This window comes from Drosophila arizonae, chromosome 2 (genome assembly GCF_054131065.1).
Source record: "Drosophila arizonae isolate 15081-1271.41 chromosome 2, UAZ_ARI_1.0, whole genome shotgun sequence".
Lineage (NCBI taxonomy): Eukaryota > Metazoa > Arthropoda > Insecta > Diptera > Drosophilidae > Drosophila > Drosophila arizonae.
This window is the reverse complement of record NC_142922.1, coordinates 6,016,656-6,043,814: the sequence shown is the minus strand read 5'-3', so window position 1 is coordinate 6,043,814 and position 27,159 is coordinate 6,016,656. Positions and strand designations below refer to the sequence as shown.

The following is a 27,159-nucleotide window of genomic DNA, read 5'->3' as shown; positions in this document are numbered from 1 at the left end:
CTCTAATATTTAAACTAAATGTTTTTCAAATATGAGCGATTTCGTAGAACTGATTAAGAATAAATACACTTTATGGGATCTATCACAACGCCTGCTCAAATCATCTTTACAAAACCAATATACCCTGCAAGCCCAATGGATGAAGGGTATAAAAAAAGGGCCAAAAAGTCTGTTGGCAATGCGTTTGCTTTTCGTCTGGGTCCATGAAACGGAATGGTGCGTTACACTGGAAGCCCTTTAGCTTGTCACGCCCATAAAATCGATAAACTTTATATTCTAAGATCAGCCTTAACATGAATGAAAATTAGCTAGCCGAATTCAATTTCATAAATCCAATTTGCCAGCAAAGAACATTGATCTACGAGTAGATTGTATAGCTAGGTATGTAATAATCATAATTATTGAATAACAACTAGTGTTTATTTACTTAAACTGAAATGAATATGAAATTCATATATTAAAAGGCGGAATATAAAAGCAATATTCACACTGAAAGCTTTCAGTTCAAATAAATAAACAAAAGAAAAATTATTTTAATTCTTATTATTCACCTATACATATATTAATTGAAATAAAACTTTTCATTTGAATAATTTGATTTATAATTTTGCTTCGTCCAGATTATTAGGCAGCTCAACGGCTTCGCTTACTTTGCCAAAATTTTACAAACAACAATAAATAATTAACTAACAATTTGTGATTATTTATTGAAATTGAAAGCTTTTCATATGAATACTAATTTTCTGTTTTGATTTAAAGTAGAGAGCTGCAAACCAGATGATTAAGCAAAGGCAATTAAATAGTTTCATAGCTAAGCCTACTTTTTACTTTCTCACACACACACACACACACACACACACACACACACACATACACATGCAGTGCTATATATAGAACTTAGTTTGGCTACACCGATTACTCCCTGGGGTCATAGAAGCGCTGCCATGTGCGAGCTCGTCCTCGAGGCTTGACCTGACCCGGCGCTCTCTAAATTTGTTTTCAATTAACAAAATTGTTTGCTCTCAGCAAAACAAAAGTTACAACATCAACAAAATCAATACAGGTACATGTATAGTAGATAGTGCAACACCTGCTCAGCTAGAAGTGGTTGAGCAATAGGCTCAAGTTTAGTTTAGGAAAAAAATCAATAAATAACTAAACGGAACACAAAGCCTACCCCAAAAGTTTTAATTAACTTCAAATTCTGTGAATTCATTCCTCTTTATTTTACTTCTATGTCGGCAATAGCAAATAATTAAAGAAACATTTTTGGTATATTTTTAACATTTCCATGACATTTGATTTTTGTCAAAATGTAAAATGATTCTATTTATACAGAAAAGATGCTACGTATTCAATCAAGATGCCAATATTACCTCTTCTTTTAATAGCAGACTATCCTACAAGTTATTTTTGAAAGAAAAAGTCATGTGAATCAATTTAATGTACACAGTCCGACCGAAAAAAAATTGCTCAGTTCCCAGAGTTCATGACTCATCAGCTGGGAAAGGGCGGCGTGAAAAAATAAATAGAAAAAAAAAAAAAAAAAATACACGAATGTTACACAGAGTAAAGTAGAAATAGAAATAGCCAGACAGAAAGAGTTGGGTGTTTAGTGAATTGGCAAAAATTGCTTGCCATGGTCTTGGCCAACAAGCAAACACACACACACACAGCGTACAGGCGTACAGATGGCCAAAGGCATAAAAAAAACAAAAAAAAAAAAAAAAAAAACAAACAACTGAAAAGCTAAATACATACATAAATTGATTTCATGACTCGATGCGGGCTGCTGTGGGTGGTATAGGGCTTTGAAGGTAAGACACCGTGTTGCATTGCGGCAGTCATCAAACTCGAGACTGAAAGGGGAAAAACGAAAACTAACGAAAATGGGTTTTTTCTTTTGTAGATCTAAAGTAGGAGGTCTCGAGATACCCTTTGAAAAGAATTTCGTATGAATTTTGCATACATATTATAAATGATATATATGTTTAAGAATGTCAGTGTTGTATAATGAAAATACCTTTAAATACTTTGATTGTTAAAAGTGTTCAACCCTAAACGATTCCCTATTTAGAATGACGAATCAAATAGCGAGAGCGTCAAAAAAAAAAACATATACAGCTGACATACACATACACACAATCAAGAGGCGAGATAAAGTACGGAACTGAGAAATAATCTTCAAAAAATGAAGAGCTTCACAGCTCAGTCACAGCAGCAAAAATTATAGAGGAAAGAAAGAGTAATAAATAAATTAAGCTTCATTATTTAAACCATTCATAAAACATTCACAGTCGAGCCGAATAGTTGAAAGTATAAAACAAAACATATACACATACTCTTTTGCTTCACAATCTAGCGAAAAAAATTCTTATCAGTCATATTTTGTGTTTTGCCTATCGCATGATTCACTCATTCATTTGGATGCTTATTTTATTTCAATTATAAGCTTTTATAACTTATAAACGGAGAGTGTAAATAGTTTTCTCTTTTACATTTATCGCTAGCTGTCTCCGTTTATGATGGGCAGCTCAAAGCGAGTGGATGACTCAACGATTCAATTTGAAGCACTCGTAAATGTGGGTGATGCATGTCTAAGTCACATTAGGGTCACTAACATTATTTAGGAACCGGAAGTCTGGTGTAAATGATGCATGTTGAGGAACGGACTATATAGATTAATGAAAATTAAACCCATATAAAAGAGTACGACGAACGAGTGAACTGAGAAAGACGTCGATGATGACTGTCGAAATGTTTTGCAAGATCTATAAATATGAAATGAGCATTCAATGAATGAGAATGATACTCGAAACTCTAAAGAGAAATATATGTATAAATGACTCGCTCATATGAGATCATCTCATCAAACAGATTTCAATAATATATATAAATGGATATAAAATGTGCTAACTTTCGAGAGCGTGGGTTGAAGTTCAACAAATGACAAATCGATTAAAATAACATTTTTTAGAATAAATATTCTTAAAGGTTTTTTTGTCTTCTATATTATCTAATCTTTACCTAAACTTTAATTTATATATAAATAATTAAATTCGTATTTCAAGTGCATCATTAATCTCGCGTTTCCTTTTGTAAAATAATTAATAAGTATTGCAACTTATTGACATTTATATTATATACCTTATGCACGCTCAGTAGACTCCACTATCTACCATTTTGAATGACTTGTAATTCTATAATTTTTAGAGCTTCCCATTATACACATAAAGTTTCTCCCAACTAAATTGGCCAATTGAATTTATTTACAATCTAATCATTGGCATATTAACTCTCACGAACCCAATTAATTTTGCGCTCCGTTCAATTGCGTTCAGAATATAATTGACACTCAATTTCAGACGTGTATATACTAATTGTATACCCTAAAACACATATTATAATGTGGAAATATAGTAGAACGAAAATGTTGCAAGTTCTTTTATATATTGGATATGATTATTCTTGAGCAGGATCAACAGCTGACTCAATTGAGTGGGTATTTAATAGAATGTATGTATTTATAAGAATTCAAGTTGAAGTATATCAAAAGTAGATTCACTTATACGATTAGAAGACCCAATAAATAATCAAATTTAATATCGAAAGGGCGTACCAGTTACTTATATTTATATCTTATGCCTCAGAAGATCTAGATTTAATAAAGATATATGATTTTGTAAACTTTTGCCAATGCCCGATCATATCGCATCACATTCTATATAATATACTTTACTCTAGGGTATCTTCTTGTCGCAGACTGTTGCTTGTTTATAGATAATTTGTAGCGCTGGAAGTGCGCATTAGACACAAAATAATCTAGGCGTTACAGATATTCCGATATTGCGAACACAATGTGCATGCATTCATATATAATGTATATATATATTGATATATGAATCTCATATTTATTCATAAATTGCGGGGGTGACGAGACTTTCAACTGGCAAAACATATATATAAAAAAAATGTATATATGTATATATAATTACTCACCTTGATTGGGGGAATGGCGAATTGCAGCTGCATATGGGGAGAGGCGTTGGAGACGTTGGCGCTAAGGCTGGGAATCCCGCGTGGCAAAACACTTGGCGTTTCTACGTACTTTTTTGAATTTTTGTTTTTCTTTTTTTTTAAACAATTTTCGATGTTTTAGGTTTTGTTTATTCGGTTTTGGTTTTCGTTTTTGTGGCGAGGCTGGACGGCGGAGTCGCGTTTAATGCATTTGATTTTTTTTTTTTTTTTAATTTTTTTTTAAACTTTTTTTTCATTTTGTTGATTTTAATTGGGCATGAGAAAACACATTGAATGCGGCTAAAGGCTGACGCAGCTTGATTGACTGCCATAATACGAAGTTATTGTTGTTGTTGTTGTTGGTTGTCGGTGGTTGCTGTTGTAGTTTTTGTTGTTGTTGGGTGACAGTTGTTGCAAATATACTCTCGCTTTAGGTGTTATCAAAGAAACGTGCAACGTGCTTGCAGTTGCATTCACAGTGGACTAGAAATTAAGTTATAACTCGGGTTCTGGATTTTTTTGCTTGTTTTGTTCTTTGTTTTTTGCTTGTTTGATTGGTTGTTTCCATGAAATAGAAGTGCTTTTTAGATGCATTTCGTACTTAGGCGTAAGCATTGCTCATTGTAAAACATTTGCAGTTATTGTTGTTTTTGTATTTTTTTTTTTTAGTAAAAACATAATTTGATAAGTTTTATGCATGCTACTTGCTTGCTTTGATGCTATGAGCACGAATGTAGTTTACAGCGCAAGAGTATAAATAAATAAATATATTTATAATCATAGAAAAGTAAGCAGATTTATTTTTAAACGATTTGGCATGCATTTGGGGTTGGGTTAAATAATACAATTTCCGATTGTTGTTTGGTTTTTGGTGGTCGTTGTTGTTAGTCATATGGTTTAAGTTGGGGAAAAAAAAATACAAAAAAAGAGGAAAGAAATAATCAAATAAATAAGTGGGTTAATATTGCAAGGTAAAATGTGTTAGGTGCGTGGGTGTTCATGAGTGGCTGTGTGAGTGTGTATGTGTGTTTGTATGTGCGTGTTCATGTGTGCTACTGCGAGTATGTGCGAGCTAAGTGAATTGCAGTGACTAAAGCAAATTTAAACACAAATTTTTATGATTTTTTTCTGCTTTTGCTTTAAGAAACGTATTGAGCTGACTTTTCTGTGATTTCTTGTTAGTTTTTTTTTTTTTTTATAGCTAGCAATTTGGTTTTGCAATACAGAGAAAAATGCTGTTAAACGGAAATGATTAAACACAAAAACTAACGAAAAGGGAAAAAAATAAACCCGTTTTGATTGAGATAAATGTTGAACATTTATTTGCGCAACAAACTAAAAAAAAAACATTAATGTTGACTTTACAGTTTGCCGATTTGTTTGTCTGTGGCATATATATATATGTAGCATGTATATACGAGTTGGCCGAATTTCTATCATTTTTTTTTTTTTTAATATAATTTATGTAATGTGCATTCAATACATATGAACACGATTGGGTAAATAGCATAAGTAAATAGTCACTATAGTTATTATACATACATATATATAGATATATATATGTGGAATATATAATACATATATTTATATATTTGTGTGTATATATATCATCAATAATTGTTTAATAAATATTATTCAAGAAGTTAACTAGAGTTTAATATACATAGCATTTGCATGAGATTTGTGTACTGAGAGATTTTTGAGTGAGTTTCATTGAATTTTCTTTGCTTTCCTTTTGCTTTCGTTATTATTATTATTATATATTTTTTTATTTAAAGAGAGAATCTACAAATAAGTGTATATAAGAACTTTTTTGGGGCAAATAAAAAATTAAATGCATATCCTATCAAACGGAAACGATAAATTGTACAAAAATTAACAACGAATTAACAAGATGCGTTTGTCTTAATTTTTTTTTTTTTTTTTTAAATGTATGCAAAGCAAAAACTACTAAAAAAGTGTTATATATATTATTATAAATTTTTTCTTGCAATTTTGAGTTTGCTTCGCATTATAACAATAATCAATAAAAATTTCATGTTGCTTTTGCAATTACTTTTTGTTTGATTTTTTTTTTTCTTTTTTTACTGTATGTATACTTTTAATTGCAATTTTAATCATATATACGTATATATATATATATATATATATATATATATATATATATGTTTGTATGCTTGTTTATATATTATTTAGACTGTGTTTAATTGCTTTTTGTTTTGTTTGTTCGGTTCTATTTTAATCGGCATTAATTTTTGGGCTGGCTAATTAAACGATTTGAAATGTTATTATTAGGCCAGATGCGTCTTTATCTATGTATGCATGCGCATATATATACATATATATGTATATATTAACCCTTATGTTTGTGTGTGGGAGTTGAACGTTTGGATAAGCATATCCATTGCTCAGGCGGCCGTCTGCGTATTATAATAACAAATATTCGCACTTTGCCGCTAGACTCTCAAGGTTTCTAAACTAATCATACAAATTAGTTTTGTAATGAATATATTCTTTTCTTCTTTGTTAATTATAGAGCCTAAAGTATCAAGTGTGTGTTTGTGTTAGTGTGTGTGTGTGTGTGTATATATATATATAAATATGTGTGTCTCTATGTTAACTCACTGGCAAGGGCCGCTTAAATTGTTTTATGTATTTCAATTATAACATATACTGAATCATATCGGGGTGGGTTGTACAACATCCTAAACAGACATCGATAGTGTGTGTGTGTGTGTGTGTGTGTGTATGTATATATGCGAGTATATGTGTTGTGAGTGTTTCTTCTGTTTGTATGCATGTGTATGTGTATATATGTATGTAAGTTAAGTAATTGCATCAATTTACATGAAATAACTGCTAACATATGCAGCCGCTAAGATACCCAACACAGTCAAGCATATCAGTATCATGATCTTCTTTCGTCGCGCTTTGCTTTGATATTTGAGCGCCTTTTTGGTATCCTGAGTTGCTGTCTGCACATAGTCCATAGCGTGCTCCACATGATACTCAATGCGATCGATCATCTCGCCCTGCGACTCCACCAGCATTGCCATGTCCATGAACATGTCGTGCAGTTCCTTGATGGATGTCTCCAGCTTCATGATGTCTGCGTGTCTGGCCTCGATATCGGCTAGCGTTTGCTTGGCCTGCTGAGTTTCCATGATGATGCCCTGGGTGAAAACAGCTGGATTTCCCTGCTCCAACATATCCTCCAGCTCCTCATTTGTGGTCGCACGTCCCGTTATCTCCAGCTGACGCTGTATTCTGCCCTTGCAGCGCTCTCGATAGTCGGTCTGGGTGCGATTATATTCGGTCATGACCTCGACAAATTTTCGCGACAACGTCGAGTGTTGCGTCTTGCGTATACGCAAATCGGCCGATGAATTTTTCTGTTGCTCCTCCTGCTCAATATTTTGCTCAATGCCCTTGAGTTTGCCACGCACACGATTCGCATTCTTCTTGATATCGGCCATAAGGTCCTCCAGCTCCTGTTTGGTTTTCTCATCCGACTGTGGTGCGGACAATATGGCCGAATGTTTCTTTTTCACCTCCTCCACATTTTCCTGGACCTTATCAATCATGCCCCGTATCTCCTCCACTTGGGCAAAGAAATCATCCATATACGAATCATGGCCATCCACATTGACGGCCACATCTTCCGACTCCTCGTCGTCCGACTGGGCGGCGTGCAGGGCAGCTAATCTGTCTTTCGTCATGGCGTTTTTGACAGAGCTTCAAGCGGGAAGCAGAACTAGTTGATTTTTATTGTTTTCTTTTTTTGCTGTTGTTTATTTTCAATTTGTTTTACGGCCTAATTCGTTGATTTTTTTTTTTATTTATATATATTTTTTTTTCGTATATTTAGCTAATGGCAGGTTGAAAAATGCTATTGCAGTTGCAAGTGCATTTACAGTTTCACTTGAGCTTTTACGTAAGCTTTGTTATATTCGTGTGTTCGTTTAGCAGTTAACTGTCAACTTTTGTAGCGTCGCTCGTTTGTTGCTTAACTTGTTTGCACGCGTTTTGCTAATTCTATTTTTCTGCTGCTTACAAAGTGAGGACTATTGATTTTTCGTAGATTTTTGTGGCCGCTAAATGGTATTTCGCATGCCCTAAATAAATACGACTTCTGTTTCTTCTTCTTCTTCTTTGTACATTTGCCCTTCGTTTGTTTGTTTGTCGCTTTCTGCTTTCTGTTATTTTGTTTGTTGCACGCACCTCACTTTTTGCTTAATAATATAAGCACACACACACACACATATACATATATCTTTACGATTATATTTAAATATATGCTCAAATATATGTATGTATTTTCTATGTCGTTTTCCTTTTCGCCTTTTTCGTTAACGGCGCGCGTGTTTAGCGCTCAAGAGAGGCCGCAAAGAGAGAGACTAGCGACGACAGTGGCAGTAGCAGAGCAGTGCTAGCAAGCAGCACCTCAATGCCAGGCAGCCAAGTCAAGTGGGGAACAGCAACAAAAACGTTAAATTATGACTCACGGCGATTGCTTAAGCGACGGCAACAAGAAATTACGTTTATTTATGTATGTATGTGTATAAATAAATATATTTTTGCTGCTGCCTGTGCACAGATATTTATTTGTGAACAATGCGTACGATTTATGCCCGAACAACGTTTTTAGCACACTTTTATTATTTACTCTTCGTTTTATTCACTTTATTTTGGGCTGTTTATTGTGCACTTGTCGATAAACAGCTTGCGTTTGCCACCGATCGCCGTTGCTTTTGCGCACGCATTCACATTCACATTCACATTTACACAGGTCGCGAGGGTGGGTGGGGCAGTGGCAGCGTGAGTGTCGTTGTCGTTTTCGGCATCGGATTTGCCGATCGATCGCGTTGCAGTTAACCTGTTCGGCTTTGGCTATTCACACAAATTCGCAAATATAGTGCGTTTGCAGCGTTTAGGCCTCGTTTGCGTACATTTGGACACAATGTGTCTGTGTTTTAAACGAATTATGGTTGAGGCTGACTTCGCAAGCGAAGCACGTACGAAAACTGCCAAAAAAAATCGATTTCTGCGCAGGGTTCCAACGGAGGCTCTCTTCTTTTGCCGCTTGGGGGACTGTGACGTGATGGTTGCTTCTGGCTACGGTAACACAAGTTAGCAGCGAACGGAGGGGGAAGGGCTACACGGTGGGCGTTTTTTCTCTTCACGTTCCGTTTTGTTGTGTTTCGCGTACGAGAGTTTCTATGTGTTGCTCGACTGTGGTTGTGTATGTGTGTTAATATGTGTGAGTGAGTTAGTCGGCGGGCACTTCTCACACTTCGCTCCGGTTTGCACGACGCTACTGCTGTGGGTGGCAAACATCCATTTACTCTCTTTCTCTCTCTATCCACTTATATCTGTTTGCTGATTCTCGTTATTTTGTTGTAGCTACGTATGTATGTATGTTTTTGTCGCCTATTGTTTTACGCGTACGTTGCTTAAAAGCATACTTGACGCGTTGCTGGCTATCGTCAATCTGAAACACGCGTCGCCTTCCGGTGCAGGCAAGACCGAAGCGACAATTCGCTCTTCTATGTGGAATATATGCTGAGTGCGATTGCGCTGTTGCTCAAAGCGCAGTTGTGAGAATACATCCGTTTTACTATTACGTTTGGTTGTCGTATTTCGCGTTTGTTGACAGTTTCTCTCTCAATGTGTAGCTCTCTCTATAGAAATGACATACAGACGTTGATGCGGCAAAGTTTATATTGCCATCATTTTTATTTCGAGTTGGTTATTTCGTAAATTTAATTTTCTTTTCAATATTATGTTTATGTACGCGAGTGATTGCACAAAACTTATTTATTTAATGTTTTTTTTTGTATTTCTTTTGCTTATATTTTCGTGATTTCACTTTTGTTGCCACAAGACGCCTAAAAAATACTAGCAGCATTGGCAAAAATGTACCAAAAAATACCCAAGTATTTACGTTACGTCATAGTACAAATGCCGCTACATAAAGCAACTAATAGTACGAGCACGAGACCTGAACACCGGTTTGTTTGTGGAACATAATTTTTGCACTGTTTACCTTGCATGCTCAATCGGAAATGAACGAGGTGCGCAGTTTTATGAATGGATACCGGCATAAGTAATGTAATTAAAGACAGCACCGGGAAGAGATGTTTAAAATTTCGCGAAAAACGAAGCTCGTCGTTTCAACTACTACGTAAACAAATATAAACAAACGGCACAGCAAATAAATAAAGGGCACGAAGATCTATATGAATATATATCGATAGTATATCGAAAGAGACGTTTCACAGCACTGATAGCGCCAAAGTAATCGCGATTGAATAGATCTTTCCATACGAATGGCTTTCAGGCTTGTATTTAAGGAAAATAAATTGTGCACTTACCGGATACTTCGTTTGCAGCACTATGCCACATATTTCGTCGCCAACCAGAAATTGCTCACCCAGCATAGCCATGCAGACATTCTCCCAGGCACGCTCAATTTTGTTCTTTCGCAAACGTATGACCCATTGGCCGCCTTTACTGTTCGCCGGATCCTCCCACATCGGTTTGATGCCCTGTTTGAAGAGACTCAGCTCCCGATAGGGCTTCAGCGCCGTTGGCCTTATGAGATGCGAGTAGAGTGACCACCATTGCTGCACACTGGCACACCGCCCGACTACATGCAGCGATTTGCTATAGTCGGTGGCCGCGCGCTGTGTGCCCTTGCGCGAGAACCACAGGCAATATGTGTGCTGCAGGCGATTCTCGTTGGGCCCCACCTCCAGTGGCGGCAATTTGTCAACATCTATTTCGTTCTCCACATCGCTGTCATCGCTATCGACAAGGTCTGGCCAGATTTTCCTGCAACGCAATGGATATGGCATGTCACGTTTGAGTTGTATGTCGTATGAGTCTGTTGTTTATCCCACCCAAAAATCCAAATTCACGCTTAACGGCAAAGCTAGCCAAGCACTCCGAAATACAGACAGTTCACATATATAAGTATATATATAAATATTTGTATATATATATACTTTTATATGTATAGAGCTATGTACATGTACTCCAATCTGCTGACCGCATCATGAAGCTCACTATTCGCACGCTTGACCAGAAAACAATCTCCCTGGAACTGAATGATGACAAACAAAATGTGTTGCATCTAAAGCAACGGCTGGTGGAGTTACCAGAGATATCCCAACCGGTGGACAGTTTGCAGTTGATCTATAGTGGTCGCATTATGCAGGATGATCGGCCGATATCTGAATACAACATAATGGAGGATAGGTTTATAGTGCTAATGACCAAGAAGAGCGTCAATGCGGTTGAGCCCCCGAAGAAGAACACAGAGGCAGAGCAAAAGGAATCACAGCAACCGAAGCCAGGGAACACCGAGCAATTACGCCCCGCAGAACCACCGCGTCCCTCTGTTGCGCCCGATGAGCAGCGTGTGCGCGATCTGGTGCTAATGGGCTATGATGAACCAGATGTGCGCGCTGCCCTACGAGCCAGCTTCAATCATCCAGAGCGCGCCATAGAATACCTAATCACCGGCATACCCACAGATGTGCCTGCAGTTAACCAGACACAGACACAGACACACGCAAACGCAGCCGATGCGAACTTGATTGGCGAGACGGCCGAACGTCTCAACTATTTGGCAACAGATCCCCATTTCGCCCATGTACGCGATTTGATACGACAAAATCCAGAGCTGCTGGAGCTGGTGCTGACACATCTGCGGGAGAGTGATCCCGCCGCCTTTGAAGCCATACGCAACAATCAGGAGGAGTTCATCTCGATGCTGAATGCACCGATGCCCATGACGGCCACGCTCAATACTGAGGAGGAGGCGGCTGTGGAGCGTCTGATGGCGCTTGGCTTTGACCGGGATGTCGTTGTGCCGGTCTATCTGGCATGCGATAAGAACGAGGAGCTTGCTGCCGATATACTCTTTCGCCAGACCGATGAGGAGGATAACTAATTTTAGTAGGCGGGCAAATCTATTTAGTTAATGGTTCTTTTCAAATGGTTATTGAATAAATTAACTTGGCGCTGCAATCCGTTGGTGCAATTAACTCACTGCAATCTGTGACATTAGGTATTTAAGCACAACTTGCAACTAAACTTTGCCATCGGGTCTTAGGAGTTAGAAATTGGAAAACTATTCAGAAAATTGTCTCAGCGAAACCTGGGATTCATGTGAGCCTTAGGCTCCCACCATGAACCGAACTAACAATTGTTTTCCCTTTGCTCTTGTAATTTTTGTTGGGGTTCGCAGCCATGATTAGAACATAACCTAACAAACGCTAGCCAAGATGTTGCCCCAATTTCGGTTTCCACTTACGATTCGTATTGTTTGCTTGCGACCTTCTCCATGCTAATGCTGTGTCTCGACCGTGGCAGCTCCCTGGACGTCTGGTTTCTTGTTATAGTTATTGTTATTGTTATGCCTCTTGACTGTTGTTGCCACAATCTTTGTTGTCGCTGTTGCTGTAGATGTTGTTGTTGGATTTGAGGCTAGCTGCTGGGCTATTTGAACGGCTGCCTGGCCTTTGGCGCTGTTTGCTTCAAATTCTTATTGTACTCTAGCTGGCGGTGTGCACGTTGCACAGTTTTTGTCCGCTGTTGTTCTTGCTGTTTTTGTTGTAGTTGTCTCGTTGCCAAATCGAATTTTTTGCTGCTGCTGTTGTTGTAGTGTTTTAGAATTCAGCTCCTTTTGCTTCTTGCGTGGTCGTTGATATTGTTTGTGGGTGTGCGTGTGTTTGTGTGTGTTGTCCACAACACGAATTTGTCGCGTTTGGCAAATCGGCCGCCGTTTTAGAGCGGATGCTGTACGTACTCAGTTGCGTTGCCAGTTGTTGTCGTTTAATGCGTCCAGTTGGTAAACAGTTGACAAGATGTTTGGCTCTTTTTTGATTTTAATGGTTTATATCGGCGTGCTACGTAAATTATTCAGTGCTGTAAAATGCGTTCCAACAGATGGCGTTTTGCAGCACCAATTCTAATTTCGGGGTGAATGGCTATCAAAAGCAACAATTATTGAATGCGTTTCAACAAGTTTAGAAAAGAAAAACTTTTATTATTACCTACAATTCAGCGTTTTCTTTTAATAATGCTAATATATAAACTATTTGATTGCTTTTCGCTTAAATTATCGATAGAATATCAGCTGATCCATACAAAATCAAAACAATAAACCCGAGTGACCAGCTCAATTTACAATTCAAGAAGCCCAATAAGATGTTTTTAATTGTTGCACAATTGATTGCTAATATTTTAACAATTGATGAATTGCTTAGCTAAAAGTTATTTGTGTATACATTTTTACCTTGAAAAATAAGTACAAACAATAAGTCAAATTTGTCCATACCATTAATTTTGTTATTGGTATTTTTCGATTCGTCTTGATAGGCTGAAAAAAATCTTCGTTATTTACTATAAAATAGCATTCAGTCTTTTGATTTCATAGCTTGTCAATTATAATAAGTATAAGTACATAGCTTTCATTTTGTTTAAAAAAAAAAAAAAAAATTAGTTGCTTTTACAATGAAAAGCAAATAGTGTTAACAACGCGCCAGAAAAATGTTAATTGTTGTGGATTATGTTAAGCAGTGACAGAAGGGTTGTGGATTCTGTATGTTGATATTTTTATTGAATTTGTAAACAATCACGTTTGAACAAAATGGGTAAAAGTGAAAAGAAATCTAAGAAAAGGCATAAGAGCAAGCGTAAAGAGCACAAAGAGAAGCATAAAATCAAATCAAGGAAATCTAAGAGGGAAGACAAAATAAAGCTGAAGAAAGCAAAGGAAGAAACGCCGGTTGTGGAAGAGATCTCACTTCAAGTGGCTGCGGCTGCGGACAGTGGAGGCGAGGATGACTTCGCCATACCTATAGGTCGGTCAAAGCCATCTTTACGTTTTCAACAACAGCTACTCAAATGAGTTAACATTTCGCTCTAATTTAAGCACTTATGAATAGCAAATCGCATGCGCCGGAAACACCGGAGGAGTACCAGCGTCGTCAAAGTCAAATACGCCGTGAGGTCGACCCCGTGACTGGCCGAACTCGTCTCATCAAAGGCGACAGTGAGATCCTGGAGGAAATTGTGAGTAAGGAGCGTCATTGTGATATTAACAAGAAGGCAACCAGCAGCGATGGCGCCTACTTCGAGTCGCAATCATTTGCAGCTGCCAAACGCCGCAATGCAAAGTAAACATAGCTTTTCATTTAAAATACAAGAGGTATATATATATATATATAATAATAATTAATAACTGTTAAACTAAATAAACATTTGTGCAGCATTGCAAAAATGCTAGCTTAAGCTATTTACACATAGACAGACAGATGAATAGCAGAATAATAATTAGGTAAAAAGTTCAATTGTTCTGCACTTAGTAGAGCTGATGGAAAAACGTTGTGGCTCCATCCTGCCAGGCAGGATCATCGCTGACCTTGGCACGACACATTGGACAGGTTTGCTCGCGTTTGAACCATGTCTGGACGCACTCATCACAGAATATATGTCCGCACTCCAGTATTATTGGTGCAGTGTACACGTCATGGCAAATGGGACAGACAGAGCCAGCGGCATCGAGTTCGTCCTTTGTAGGCGGCCGCTCCGAGTCCTGTGTCAGTTACATGAGAACGATAGTTAAATAGTTTCTGCATTTCTATTTATGTGACTTACAATATTGCGCCTAAATGTGGAGACGGCTTTCTTGAGGGCTTTGCCACGTTCTAGCAGCTCAAAGATCTTGGCCCCAATATACAGGGAGGAGAAGAGGCCACCCGAAATAACCTCCAGTCCCGAATACGACTCGTAGAGGAAAAAGAACCATTGTGTGATGGGGGCCAATGCGCGATAAAACTGCGATGTGTATTCCACCAATACATAAAGACGGGCCTGAGAATGGAATGCAAGCAATCGTCATCTGAGTCAATTAGTCTGACGTGGATATTAGGTAAAGGTGCTTCGAATACCGAGACAAACAACAAGTTGATTGCTTGTCCGTGGTTGCACCTCGATTGGCAGTGACTCAACAAATGATGAGCAGATAAGAGAGAGAGAGAGTTCAATTACTTACGCGCACTTTCAGTCGGATTACATGCATGGGCAGCATGGTTATAAGAATCTTGATGAGAATGGTGATTAGCTTCAGCAGCAGGTCGCTGACGGCGATATAGTAGAGCAACATGCCCAGCGGAATGACTTTCGATGCTGTTGCATCGTCGGTCAAGTTCTTTGGCGTCTCGGCGCTCGATTGGAACGTGGTCGATGGACTATCGTCGAGTCCATTGCTGTGGATGCTCTCAATGTTGTAGTGCGTAGTGGAGATGCCAATATTCTGATAGTTTCTGGGCGGCGGCACCAGCAGGCCCAAAGGATCTGGTGGCGCTGTGGCCAAGAATAGACGCAGTCCAACCACCACCACCAACGTGCAGCTGTCGCGCAGCAGCACCGCATAGTTCTTTTGCGCCAGACGGGCGACCTGATTGCGCACCGAACGATTAATGTTGTACATGATGGTCTGCAGCAGCAGCAGATCGAGGATGCCCAGCAGGTGGTCGTGCACGAACTTGATCAGCAGTATGCATATGATGGGCAAATAGCGAACGAAGTGGCTAAGCACTTGCACCACCATGTCCGTTATTAGGTGATCATCGTCTGCGTTGTTCTCGTGCGCCGCATTGCCATTGCCGTTGCCACTGGGGCTGCCGGCGCCATCCGACGTCGCTGCATTGATGGCGCCCGAGGAGGCGGCATCAGCAGCAGCGAGCGGATCGGAGAGCGTGGCATCATAGGCAGGTGGATTGATGCTCGCCGTTGCCGGCGTTGTCAGGCCAATCACGCTGGCATTGTGGCGACCTGTTAGGCTATGACGCGCCTGTTGCATTTCCCCCTCGCGCAGCGAAATGCTTCTGCCCATGCCGGCGCTGTTGTAGGCGCTCGAGCGCGTGGGTATGGACGCGCTAGTGCTGGCCTCCGGCTCATTCTGGCTTGGCGGCTGATTCTGGTTTAGCAAAATATGCGTATTGTCACCTTGAACGGGAGCGCTTGTTGGCGGCACGGCATTGCCGGTTGTCGGTTGCTGATAGCGAAAATTGGAATGTGCAATGAACGAACGCAACGCCTCGGTTGAGGGTGCCGTGGACAGTGAGAACATTTCGTTGAAGTTGACACGCCAGAAGCCCAGCTGCCGTACATTCGCCGGCGATGCAGCGCTAGATGCTGGTTGTGCTGGTGGCTCCTCGAGGCTGCCGCTGTTGGCGCCCACGCTGCGCGACTGCTGCAGACGGCGGTTCACCTGCGAGGTCACGCGCATAGGTGTGCTGCTGACGGGCGTAAAGGATCGTTGCCGGGCCAGGAGCGTGGACAGTATATTGCTGCTACTCGCACGGCCGCCACTGACGCTGCTGCTGCGCGCCGGCTGCTGATTGGTTTGCTCCAAATTAATGGTTGTACTTGCACTTGGCCCCATCAATGGCTGTGCCGAGGTCACTAGCGACGAGGGCGGCGTAGGCGCTGGCAGCAGGTAATCATGCTCAGCTGTCGTTGACTCATTGTCATCGTTGTCGCTGTCAATGCTTATTGCCACGCCAGTGGCGGCCCTGTCCAGGTGGGCGGCGCCACGACCACGGTGCAAGGAAGCACCATCGTTCGGTCCGTTGTTCATTGCGTGGCAAAAACCGTATTTCCACTTATTTACTTTGCAGAAAGTTGCTACTTTTTGTTTTCTACGTGCGAGCCGAGTGTTCTAGTGGTCGGCTGTAAACGTAGCCATTCACGTGTCAACGTTGCAATTCTCACGGATCAGAATTGCTATAAAGAGAAACCGTTGTCATTTTTGAATGTAAATATACAAATTAAAGTGCTTTTACCTTTTCCTAATTATTAACTTAAAATTTTAAATGTAACAGTAAAAAATTACTCATAACTTGTTGAAATTGCGTACTTAAATAAAAATTTACAACAGAAATAATATATATACATACGTATATGTGCGTATGTATAATAATTAGCATATTGCATAAATGTGAATATAAATACGGTGTATAGTATACATAATTTGCATAATTCTTCTAGCCTTGGTTGTTGGTTGCGCTGTGTTCAAGCCTTTTATACCCTCTATCGAGGGGTTAGTCTGATAAGGATAATGGGAATGGTTCAGTTAGCGCCAGCTCTAACCGCAATTAAACTGACCTAAAGCCGTTACCAGGCAACCGGCGCTCAAAACGTAAACCCAAACGAAAACGAAACTGAAAAACGGAAGAAACGTGGCCAAAACAACCACCGCCAACAAGAATACGACAGCAGGATATCAGTGGTGGTCAGTTGGTCGACTGATTCAGTATTTGATGTTTATTTTATTTAAAAATGTGCTTGCTGAAAAATAAAAACATTATGGGTAATTCGTATATAAATTATAAATTTTATTATATTGCAAAGTCAATAAACTAAAAAGCCTATGGGCTTCCATGTGTGTGTGCGCGTGTGTGTGATAGTGCCAGATCCAAGTGTTTCTGCACATAATCGTCTATGCATGTGTATGTATGTGTACATAATGTACTCTATGCTAGCCTAATCTTCTTAGATAGATGTTGAACCCCATTGGATGTGTGCGCATCAAGTAAACAAAATAAAGTATATATGTATATAAACGCGTATATATGTATGTGACAGTATTTGCCTATATGTAAGTAAGTATATATGTATGTGTGTGCTTGCGTATGTATGTAGGCTGTTTGTTTATGTATGTGTTACGTCTATGTATGTACATATTGTTGCTGTTGTTGTTGGTGTTGGTGTTGGTGTTGTAGTTGTTATTATTGTTCAGTCTGTGCAATCTCTCTCGCTGTCGCTGTCGCTATTGCTATTGCTGTTGCTGTTGCTGTTGCTGTTGCTAGCCCTGTTTCTAGCTACCCAGCCGGCTATTGGTGCACTGCGTCGTTCAATGAACCGGCGCCGTGATGCGCGGCGATAAACTTTTGGTCTCGCTGCGATTCCGTCGCTGCAAAAACAGCTTTACAGATTCCAGCGGCAGCTGAAAGTGATAGTAGGCGCAATAGGGCAGCGGATCCCAATAGGCGAAAAGCGCTTCGCGCTTATCCAGCGGCACCGTCGATGTGTTACGCTCCAGCGTTGACCAGCTCCAGCTCCAGCTGGCCGAATCGTCCTCGGCCATGCCGGTCCGACCATGTATGCACATGCATTTGATGGCCCGGCACAGCAGCTGTGCGTGCGAGCGATTATGACAGATGTAGGGCAGCGCCACGCCCAGTCGCACGCCCAGCGGCACAAAGTGGCCGCCATGGGTGGGCGACTTGACCAGGCGAAAGCTGACATGGCCATTGATGCTGCGCTGGAAGCGCACCTTGGCAAAGAAACTGCGCAGCCAGAGCTCGATCTGCGCCTCATCGTCCCGTCGCACCGGTATCAGATTCTTGGTATTGTGCTCCACCCGGCAGCTGACATTGGCCACGACCCGCGAGTCCTTGACCGTTGTGCACGTGACATAGTGATGATAGCCCGGCTGATCACGCACCACCAGCCAGGGCTGGCGTTCGCTGATCTCGTGCTGATTGAACTTCAGCAATTCGACCCGGCGCGTGGGCAATATGTACTTGTGTCGCTCCATGACTCCTTGCATGCCGCAGGCCATGAATATATTCCGATAGCCGGCCGCAAAGCCGCCCTCGTACAGTTGATGCAGCTGCTCCGGTGCCGTTATGACAGTATGCGCTGGCAGCGTTATCCGCTGCGCCTCGCAGCGCCGAAACAGCTGCAGGCAGTCGTCCAGCTGCTGGGTCTCTCGGGCACCGGGCACAAAGCTGGCGCATCCCAACAGCTCCAGGTGCGGCTTGGCCAGCGAATCGTAGTAGGCCGGACTCGTGGCACAGACGGGCACATATACCGTTGGCCGCTCCTTGCGCACGATGTGGCACAGTGCGGCTATATACTGCTCCGCCGTAGCCTTGGTCGGCCGCGGCACCACATAGAACTTGTCCACACAGCTCGAGAAACGCGCCAGACCAAACAAACCCTCAAACTCGAAGACCACAACTCGTGCGCCGGATCCGTAGAAATTGCGCGCCAGATGCAGTGTCTGAATGGTGCTGCCGCAGCTGAGGAGTACGGTGCGTTGACGATGTCGCTGCCGCTGCGGAGCTCCCGGCTGCTCCTCGTCGGTGCTGAGCAGCCACTTGAACAGGCCAATGGGCACGCGCAGCAGCTTCCAGAAGATCCAGAGCACGGCGGACAGCCAGAAGCTGGGCGCCGCTATGGACAAGGGTATATAGAGCATGTAGCGCAGCAGCGTCAGAAAGAGACGCATCAAAAGCTGCGGCACAAGCAGCAACAAATTGCTCGAGGATTGCACCCGCGTGGCGCTAGAGGCTTGCACATGGCCACGCAACAAGTTGCCATCGGCCGTGCGCTGGCGCCGTAGGGTTATGAAATGACGATGTTGGGTATGCTCCTCGTTCTCGGACTCATCCTGGCTGGGATGCTCCGGGATGCGATCCAGTGAATTGAAGCGACGAAATTTGGGCCGTGTGGCCAGGCGCAGCTGGCGTGCGTGCTCCTGTCGCTGCAGCAGATCATCCAGTGTCTGCGACATCTTTAACGTTCACTCTCGTTCTCTTTCACACACACTCGATTGGTTTCTTTGTTGTTCGCTCGATCACGGGCGTTAGCACACACACACACACACACTCGTCTTCCGTTTTATTTATAGAGTCTTTTCTTGTTCTTCGCTTTAATCTTGGCGTTCTGCCTGCCGTGCAATGCTGGCAAAATTCGAAATCTGACTAAAGTGCCGCTTAGACAGGAGCTCTACTTAAAACCTATGATTGTCATATGTATGTACTATGTCTGGGCACTGCAAGCGACGGCCAGATTAACGGACGGACGCTCCGACGATTCACGTAGATAGCGCCTGAGACACATAAACAGATACGGCCGCACCTATAGTAATATAGGAGGTAGCGCAGCAGACGCATTCGGATTTGTATTATTATTATTAATATTTTGTTGTTGTTGTTGTTGTTGTTGCTTCTTGTTGGTATTGTTGTTGTTTGGTTCGCAGACTCTAAGATTTTGCATTGTATCTACACTGCAAAGAAAAGGAGCAAGGTTAATTAATTATGTATAGTATTGGTAAATGTGGAATACTAAGTTTAAATATACTTTTTTTTTTAGGTAGAGCTTAAAGTTCCAAATCGAATCTTTAATTTAAATAATAATCTCTTTAAGAAATAAATAAAAATTTTTATTTAAAGCTTTAAATGTCCTATTAGGGCAGAAAATATTAGAAAGGCATTTTAGGATTTGAAATAATATATTTTATCATATATATAATATAATCTTGTACTTGTAAGAACTTGAGTTGATTGAATTTATAATTAAAATTATTGAAATAAATTATTATTAAAATGTAGTACGCTTTCTGAGCCGTGTCTCAGGGGACAAAACTCAAGGGATTTCAATTGAAAGCTAATTACTAATAGGACTTAATATTCCATAAGTTAAATCTAGTTGAAAAAGCCAAACAACTTGAAACAAAAACTTTTAAAATAAGCGTAAAAATATCATGAAGTATTATGAAGTCGTTAATATTAAAAAAAAAAAAATTACAAATTAAATAAATTAAATAATAATTAAATACATATAATAACATAATCATATATAATTCATTATAAAAATATTTTTTTTAAAATCTACAAGAACTATGCCAAGTATTTCTTTCAGCGCACGAAAAATTTTCAAATTGGTTGATACAAAATACATACATATATGATGCAAAAAGGATTACAAGTATTAATAGTAATTAAATATACAAACAGATTCGTTGATAACTTGTAGTTTTGTATAATAATGTATAAGGTCTATAAGAACTATGACAAGTATTTTTTTCAGCGCACGAAAATTTTGCAAATTGGCATAAATTATGCACGTTGTCTAGAGCATGGTCTTTCATCCAAATGTTTGGCATTGTTGTCAGCCACCCAAAATAAGAAGAGAGAATGAAAATAACTATTTGCAATGAAGTTGGTGCTTAGTGGAATCAATTAGACTGGACAGAGATTTGAATAGCAGCCAAGTAAGTCAGTCAGTCAGTCAATCAGTCAATCAAGTCAGCCAGTCAGTCAGTCAGTCAGTCAGTCAGTAAGCTGTAGTTGTACTTTGACCCAGTCGCTGAAAATTAATCCGCTTACACATGTACATATCAACTAATAGGTACTCGATTTCAATTCAATCAGCCTGAGGCGGTATTACGACTGGTTCCGACAGCGACTGCGACTGATAAGACGCTGACTATGAACCCAACACTCATTAAGCAAGCCAACAACAGCAACAACAACAACAATAACAACAGCAACAACAATTGCTAAATATAATAGCTGATGAAAAAAAGCACATGCTCTATTGTGATTAATAGAGAATAATCACACACCTACACCTACTCTTATATAGGTAGACTAAACATGATTATCCCATACACTGTCCCATAATTGCTTCGCATGCGCTCAGATTAAAATAAACGGAAAGTGAAATATACCTGAACCTTGCCAAATGGAGCTGGACTTTAAACAGCCAATGCGCGTATGCAGCCGATTGTTTATAGTTATATTCTCATATAATTAACAATTATGTTTATTATATTTGCTATATGCTACGTGTATATATACATATGTATATGTATATATGAATATTGATATTTTGTTCCTGCAGTTGCACCTTGATATCTGCACAAGGTTCTGCCCAGGTTAAGAGTGCTGCAAAAATACAAAACACTCTTCAAAAATATCGTCGCGCATTGATAAGCTACCTATACATATATATTTTATTTATGTACAATTTATTTATATTTATTTGTATTTCTTTTATATTTATGGGAATTGTTGATGAATGTATGTGAATGTGGGGATTCCCATTTATGAAAATATTGTTTGTTGGTTTTTGTGGAGAATGTATGCGTCACTATTTATTTGTATTAAATTAGAACACAGCTATGATTTGCTAAAATTGTATTGATTAAGGTTGATGTAATATGTACATGTGATGTGTCGCGCTGAAGCTTAAGAAGTGTCTATATGTATTCTTATTACTAATGATGGTAATTGAGAGATCATGTTTTATCGATAGTATCGATCGAGAATTATTGTGATGCCAGATCGCCACAGTACTCCCTCCTAGACTTCAAGTTGTGAAGCGAACGGGAAGTCTAATTGTGCGGCGAGGTCTTCCAGTTGGTTGATTTGGCATATGTTGAGGAACTGGCTGTGGTGGAGGTGATGATGATGGCGTGATTGCGATGGTAGGTGTGAGTTGTCTTTCTGATTCAATGTAGGCAGGCTTGAGACGGTCGATAGAAACTTTAGTGTCTCGTCCCTTGATGATGATGTTGAAGAATTTTGGGTGCTTGCTTTTAACTTCAAATGGACCATCGTATGGTGGTTGCAATGACTCGCGTACCATATCATTGCGTAGAAAAACGTGTGTCGACTCTGCTAAATCCTTGAAAACGAATGGCTTAGTAGTGTCATGGTTGGCGGTTGGAATTGGTCGTAGATCACTCATGATCCTTGTTAGCTCTTGTGCGAACTCTGTTTGTGGTTGAAACTGTCTATTTATGTGGAAAAATTCTCCTGGCAGGCGTAGCGTTGTGCCATAGACAAGTTGTGAGGCTGTGGTTTGAATATCAGGCTTGTATGCTGATCGTAGTCCGAGCAATATGATTGGCAACTTGTTGGGCCACCCGCTCCTATTTTGGCACATAATTGAAGCTTTGAGAGTACGATGCCAACGTTCGATGATTCCGTTTGCTTGTGGATGGTAGGCTGTTGTGCGTAGGTGGTTAATGCCAAGGAGTTGCGATAGTTCGTTGAAAAGTTTAGATTCGAACTGTCTACCTTGATCTGTAGTTATACGGGCTGGAACTCCAAAACGAGAGATCCAAGTGTTGACTAATGCTGCTGCAACTGTCTCTGCTTGTATATCTTCGATAGGTACGGCTTCTGGCCACTTGGTGTAGCGATCGATGATAGTGAGGCAGTATCTGTATTGTCCTGATTGGGGTAGTGGTCCAATCAGATCCAAGTTGATATGTTCGAATCGTTGAGATGTGAGTGCGTATTGTTGAAGTGGTGAGTGGACATGACGTGTAACTTTTGATTTTTGACATGGTATGCAATGTTTAACAAAGTTTTTGACATCGGTGTGCATGGAGGGCCAAACAAAACGTTGTTTGATAATGTGAAGTGTTGATTTAACGCCTCCATGAGCAATGTTGTGCATTTTGCTGATGATTGTACTTCTCAATGGCTGAGGGATGAATGGGCGTACAGTGTCAGTGGAGAAATCACATATGATTGGAGTTGAAGAGTGAGGTAAGCTTATTGACTTGAGTTGTAGAGTTGTAGTCTTATCTTTGAGAATCGTCTTCAGTTCAGAACAGTTGATTTGCGCTTGAGCGATTTTGTTGTAGTCGATTATATTTGAATCTACTGTTGATATGCGAGATAATGTATCTGCTGTAGTGTTCTCAGTTCCAGCTATGTGTTGAATTGATGTTGTGAATTGACTTATGAAGTCCAACTGACGAAGTTGACGAGGTGAAGCTTTTTCGGGCTTTTGCGTAAAAGCGAAAACTAGTGGCTTGTGATCTGTGCGCACATCGAATATTCGTCCTTCTAACATGTAGCGAAAGTGTTTAATGCTGAGATAGATGGCTAGCAATTCACGGTCGTACGTGCTGTATTTGCGTTGTGCATCAGTAAGTTTAATGCTGAAGAATCCCAATGGCTGGCGTTCTTCGTTGATGATTTGATGAAGGACAGCGCCAACTGCTGTGTCACTTGCGTCCGTGCTGAGTGAGAGACTAGCGTCTGGTGATGGATGTACCAGTAAAGTTGCAGTGGCTAATGACTGTTTGCACTCCTCAAAATGTTTGATGGTATCTTCGGTCCAGGATATAGGCGAAGAATCGTTCTTCTTATTTCCCGGGATGAGCTGTACCAGCGGTGCTTGATGTATGATGGCCTTGGGCAAGAATCTTCTGTAAAAGTTGATCATTGCCAGAAAGCGTCGAAGTTCCTTTGCTACTTTGGGCAACGGGAAATCGATGATTGTCTTGACTTTATCAGGCAGAGGTGCTATGCCATTGGAGTCAACGTTGTGTCCCAGAAATTTGATTGAGGTTTGACCGAAACTACATTTACCAGGATTGATTGTAAGGTGATAGCGTCGAAGTCGTTCGAAAACTTGTTTGAGATGAAGTTTGTGTTGTTCTTTGCTGGCGGATGCTACAGCAATGTCATCAATGTAGACGAAAACAAAATCCATGTCTCTGAATGCGGTGTCCATGTAACGTTGGAATGTTTGGGCAGCGTTGCATAATCCAAACGTCATATATGTAAATTCGAATAAACCGAAAGGTGTTGTGATAGCTGTTTTAGGGATGTCGCCAGGTTCTATTGGAATTTGATGAAAGGCACGGTTGAGATCTATTTTTGAGAATATTTTCTTGCCATAGAAAATATGGGTGCAGTCTTGTATATGAGGTAACGGATACCGATCAGGAATTGTCTGTGCGTTTAAAGCTCTGTAGTCGCCACATGGTCGCCAATCGCCTGAGGGTTTGCGTACCATATGTAAGGGAGATGCATATGAACTTTTTGATGGTCGGCAAACGCCGATTTTGAGCAGATATTCGAATTCAGCTTTTGCTGCTTTAAATTTGTCTGGAGTTAGTCGACGTGGCTTTGCAAAAGTGGGAGGCCCTCGGGTGTCGATGCAGTGTGTGACATCCGATGTTGTGGGCTTGGGTGCTGCAAAGTTGAGTTGAGTGATGTCCTTGAATTCTTCCAAAAGCTTGGCGAATTGACATGATGTGTCAAACGTTTTGACAGAGGACGGCGATTGTAGACTGCAGATGCCGCTGCGTGCAAGTAGTGTTTGCGCGTCGATTAACTTTCCTTGCTTAATGTCGACGAGTAAGTTGAAGTGCTGCAAGAAATCTGATCCTAGGATTGGTATAGTGGTGTCTGCTATGATGAAGTTCCATGTGAACGGACGACGCAGGCCAAGGTCGAGTGTAAGGCGAGTTGTGCCGTATGTGTTGATTGTGGATCCGTTGGCTGCAAATAGTGGATTCTCCTTGCAGATATTTAATCGTCGGTTTATTGTTGAGGTGGGTATTACAGATATGTCTGCTCCTGTGTCGATGAGGAATTTTCGACCAGACTTAGCATCTGGAATAAACAAACGATTAGAAGTGGAAATGCTATGTACTTCAACCTTAAGTTTTGGGCTATTTTGAAAGGCGTGTTGGGGTTGCCCATCGACGCTGCCTTTTGAAACCTCGATGGGAGTGATTAGTTTTTTGTCCCGTTGTTGTTTGACTTGAAGTTGCATGGAGCTTGACAATGTTGAGCGTTGCTACCGTACTTGTTGTGGTACCAGCAATATTGATTCGCGTTGCTCTGTTGTGAAGTATTGCGTTGATTGCTTGATGAGCGGCTGCGAGATCGACGATTGTTGTTGTTGTTAAGGCTTTGTGAAAGCTTTTTGCTTATCTCCTGGAGACACTTATCTTGGTCGTCGATTCGTTTCTCTAAACGACTCATGCGAGTCGCCAGTGACGTGTCCTCAGAGTTGATAGACGTCACTGCTTGGATGTTGTCACCTGAGTAATTGAGCGAATCTATGACAGCATCAGCTGTGGTAGCAAGTTGGCTGAGTGGGGTGTTTGGTGCACTTTGAAGAATTCCAACGATGACAGCTCGAGCTGAAGGTGGTAATCGTTTGATCCAATAACGTCGAACAACAGATTCGTCATTAGTGGCATTAGTTTGCTGTAGTTGACTTAACAGGTGGCTAGGGCGTCCATCGCCGAGTTGAATACCAGTTGCGAGCTTATCAAGACGAACCATTTCAGACTCTGCGAATTTGGCGAGAATTGATTGTTTCAGCGTGGTGTATGGATTTGAAGTTGGCTCGTTCACTACTAGATCATGCACTTGCTCCAGATATTTTGGATCTGCGTAGGTTATAACGGCAGTGTACTTCTCGTGCTCTTTACGCGTACCGATGCCCTGCAGCTCAAACCAGCCTTCGAGTTTGGTGAAAAACATTTCGATAGATGTTGTTGAATTTAGTTGAGGGAATGGTAATTTGCTTAAAATGGCATTCATGTTGGAAGTATTCTCTGTAGGTAATTCCGCATCGGTTGAATTTTCTTCGTCGGCCATCTTGTTGCGCAGTTAGTTTTTTGCGCGTCGCTTCGTTGTGAAATAGCGCGTGTTGGCTATGTGTGTGTATGTCGAGACGGCTGCGACGAACTGTGAAATTGTTGCACTTCTTTGTTGATAAAGCTTTTTGAGATCACTGGTAATGTAAAAATAAGTAGCTAAAATGTTTGCTACCGAAGTGATCGTCAGCGTGTGTTGCTGATCAAGAAGCTCATTTAGTGAAAAACCAACGGCGCGTATTTGAACTCGGGGTCACCAATTATGGGAATTGTTGATGAATGTATGTGAATGTGGGGATTCCCATTTATGAAAATATTGTTTGTTGGTTTTTGTGGAGAATGTATGCGTCACTATTTATTTGTATTAAATTAGAACACAGCTATGATTTGCTAAAATTGTATTGATTAAGGTTGATGTAATATGTACATGTGATGTGTCGCGCTGAAGCTTAAGAAGTGTCTATATGTATTCTTATTACTAATGATGGTAATTGAGAGATCATGTTTTATCGATAGTATCGATCGAGAATTATTGTGATGCCAGATCGCCACATATTGAAATTATTTTTGATTTTGTTTGGTTTGCAATTTTAATACGTGTTCGTTGCTGGTCGTTGGGCGACGTTTGATACATCCACACACACGCACACACACACACACACATACATACACGCATCTACCTAGAGCAGCACCCACCTTTTAACGTGTTGTGTAACTGAGTGTACCGGAGTCTATGTAGGTATGTGTGTGTGTGTGTGTATGTGCATGCACATATACATATGTATATGTGTGTGTGTATGTGCAGCCTCTGGCAGGCGTGCATTTAACCTTTGGGTCTTGATAACCTTCGCAGCTCGTGCCCAGCTCTGGCATTGCAAAATAATATATATGCACATATAAAATACATATGT

General features: G+C 40.7%; 6 protein-coding genes across 8 annotated transcripts in view; 2 read left to right on the top strand and 4 right to left on the bottom strand.

Annotated features, from left to right (window-relative positions):
* eIF4EHP (eukaryotic translation initiation factor 4E homologous protein) overlaps positions 1–12,991 on the bottom strand; it is a 48,277-nt gene extending 35,286 nt beyond the window's left edge. Inside the window, exons 1-2 of one of the 3 annotated variants that reach the window (XM_018005318.2) lie at positions 12,338–12,991; positions 10,392–10,851 (exon numbers count right to left, since the gene is read on the bottom strand). In XM_018005318.2, coding sequence (XP_017860807.1) covers positions 10,392–10,851; positions 12,338–12,369 — 492 coding nt within the window. In that variant the 5' untranslated portion in view covers positions 12,370–12,991. The remainder of the gene's footprint in view (positions 1–10,391; positions 10,852–12,337) is intronic. The other 2 variants (XM_018005332.2, XM_018005326.2) reach the window with 2 other exon arrangements.
* On the bottom strand, positions 4,264–9,830 carry Syx1A (Syntaxin 1A). Its single transcript, XM_018005274.2, has 2 exons — positions 6,865–9,830; positions 4,264–4,736 (listed from the first exon to the last, which is right to left on the bottom strand). Exons 1-2 carry the CDS (start codon positions 7,734–7,736, stop codon positions 4,718–4,720), a joined length of 891 nt encoding a protein of 296 aa, XP_017860763.1. The 5' UTR covers positions 7,737–9,830; the 3' UTR covers positions 4,264–4,717.
* Positions 10,921–12,085, top strand: LOC108612381 (uncharacterized). The gene has a single exon (XM_018005262.2). It carries the CDS (start codon positions 11,075–11,077, stop codon positions 11,972–11,974), a length of 900 nt encoding a protein of 299 aa, XP_017860751.1. The 5' UTR covers positions 10,921–11,074; the 3' UTR covers positions 11,975–12,085.
* A 684-nt stretch (positions 12,992–13,675) lies between the features above and the next one.
* LOC108612479 (ADP-ribosylation factor-like protein 6-interacting protein 4) lies at positions 13,676–16,669 on the top strand. Its single transcript, XM_018005366.2, has 2 exons — positions 13,676–13,889; positions 13,961–16,669. Exons 1-2 carry the CDS (start codon positions 13,676–13,678, stop codon positions 14,206–14,208), a joined length of 462 nt encoding a protein of 153 aa, XP_017860855.1. The 3' UTR covers positions 14,209–16,669.
* LOC108612274 (uncharacterized) lies at positions 14,238–16,672 on the bottom strand. Its single transcript, XM_018005155.2, has 3 exons — positions 15,083–16,672; positions 14,686–14,901; positions 14,238–14,623 (listed from the first exon to the last, which is right to left on the bottom strand). The coding sequence occupies exons 1-3, from the start codon at positions 16,670–16,672 to the stop codon at positions 14,390–14,392; spliced, it is 2,040 nt and encodes a 679-aa protein (XP_017860644.1). The 3' UTR covers positions 14,238–14,389.
* Positions 16,673–17,317: 645 nt separating this feature from the next.
* LOC108612296 (uncharacterized) lies at positions 17,318–20,029 on the bottom strand. The gene has a single exon (XM_089462954.1). It carries the CDS (start codon positions 19,613–19,615, stop codon positions 17,948–17,950), a length of 1,668 nt encoding a protein of 555 aa, XP_089319080.1. The 5' UTR covers positions 19,616–20,029; the 3' UTR covers positions 17,318–17,947.
* Positions 20,030–27,159: the final 7,130 nt, after the last annotated feature.

Excerpts from the sequence above, each read along its gene's own strand:
- LOC108612296 (XM_089462954.1), bottom strand. The coding sequence starts at position 19,615 with ATGTCGCAGACACTGGATGATCTGCTGCAGCGACAGGAGCACGCACGC.
- LOC108612274 (XM_018005155.2), bottom strand. The coding sequence starts at position 16,672 with ATGAACAACGGACCGAACGATGGTGCTTCCTTGCACCGTGGTCGTGGC. Across the intron at positions 14,902-15,082 it reads TAATCCGACTGAAAGTGCGC|GCCCGTCTTTATGTATTGGT; the intron begins GTAAGTAATTGA and ends TTCCATTCTCAG. Across the intron at positions 14,624-14,685 it reads CCACATTTAGGCGCAATATT|GACTCGGAGCGGCCGCCTAC; the intron begins GTAAGTCACATA and ends TAACTGACACAG.
- Syx1A (XM_018005274.2), bottom strand. The coding sequence starts at position 7,736 with ATGACGAAAGACAGATTAGCTGCCCTGCACGCCGCCCAGTCGGACGAC.
- LOC108612479 (XM_018005366.2), top strand. The coding sequence starts at position 13,676 with ATGGGTAAAAGTGAAAAGAAATCTAAGAAAAGGCATAAGAGCAAGCGT. Across the intron at positions 13,890-13,960 it reads TGACTTCGCCATACCTATAG|CACTTATGAATAGCAAATCG; the intron begins GTCGGTCAAAGC and ends CTCTAATTTAAG.
- LOC108612381 (XM_018005262.2), top strand. The coding sequence starts at position 11,075 with ATGAAGCTCACTATTCGCACGCTTGACCAGAAAACAATCTCCCTGGAA.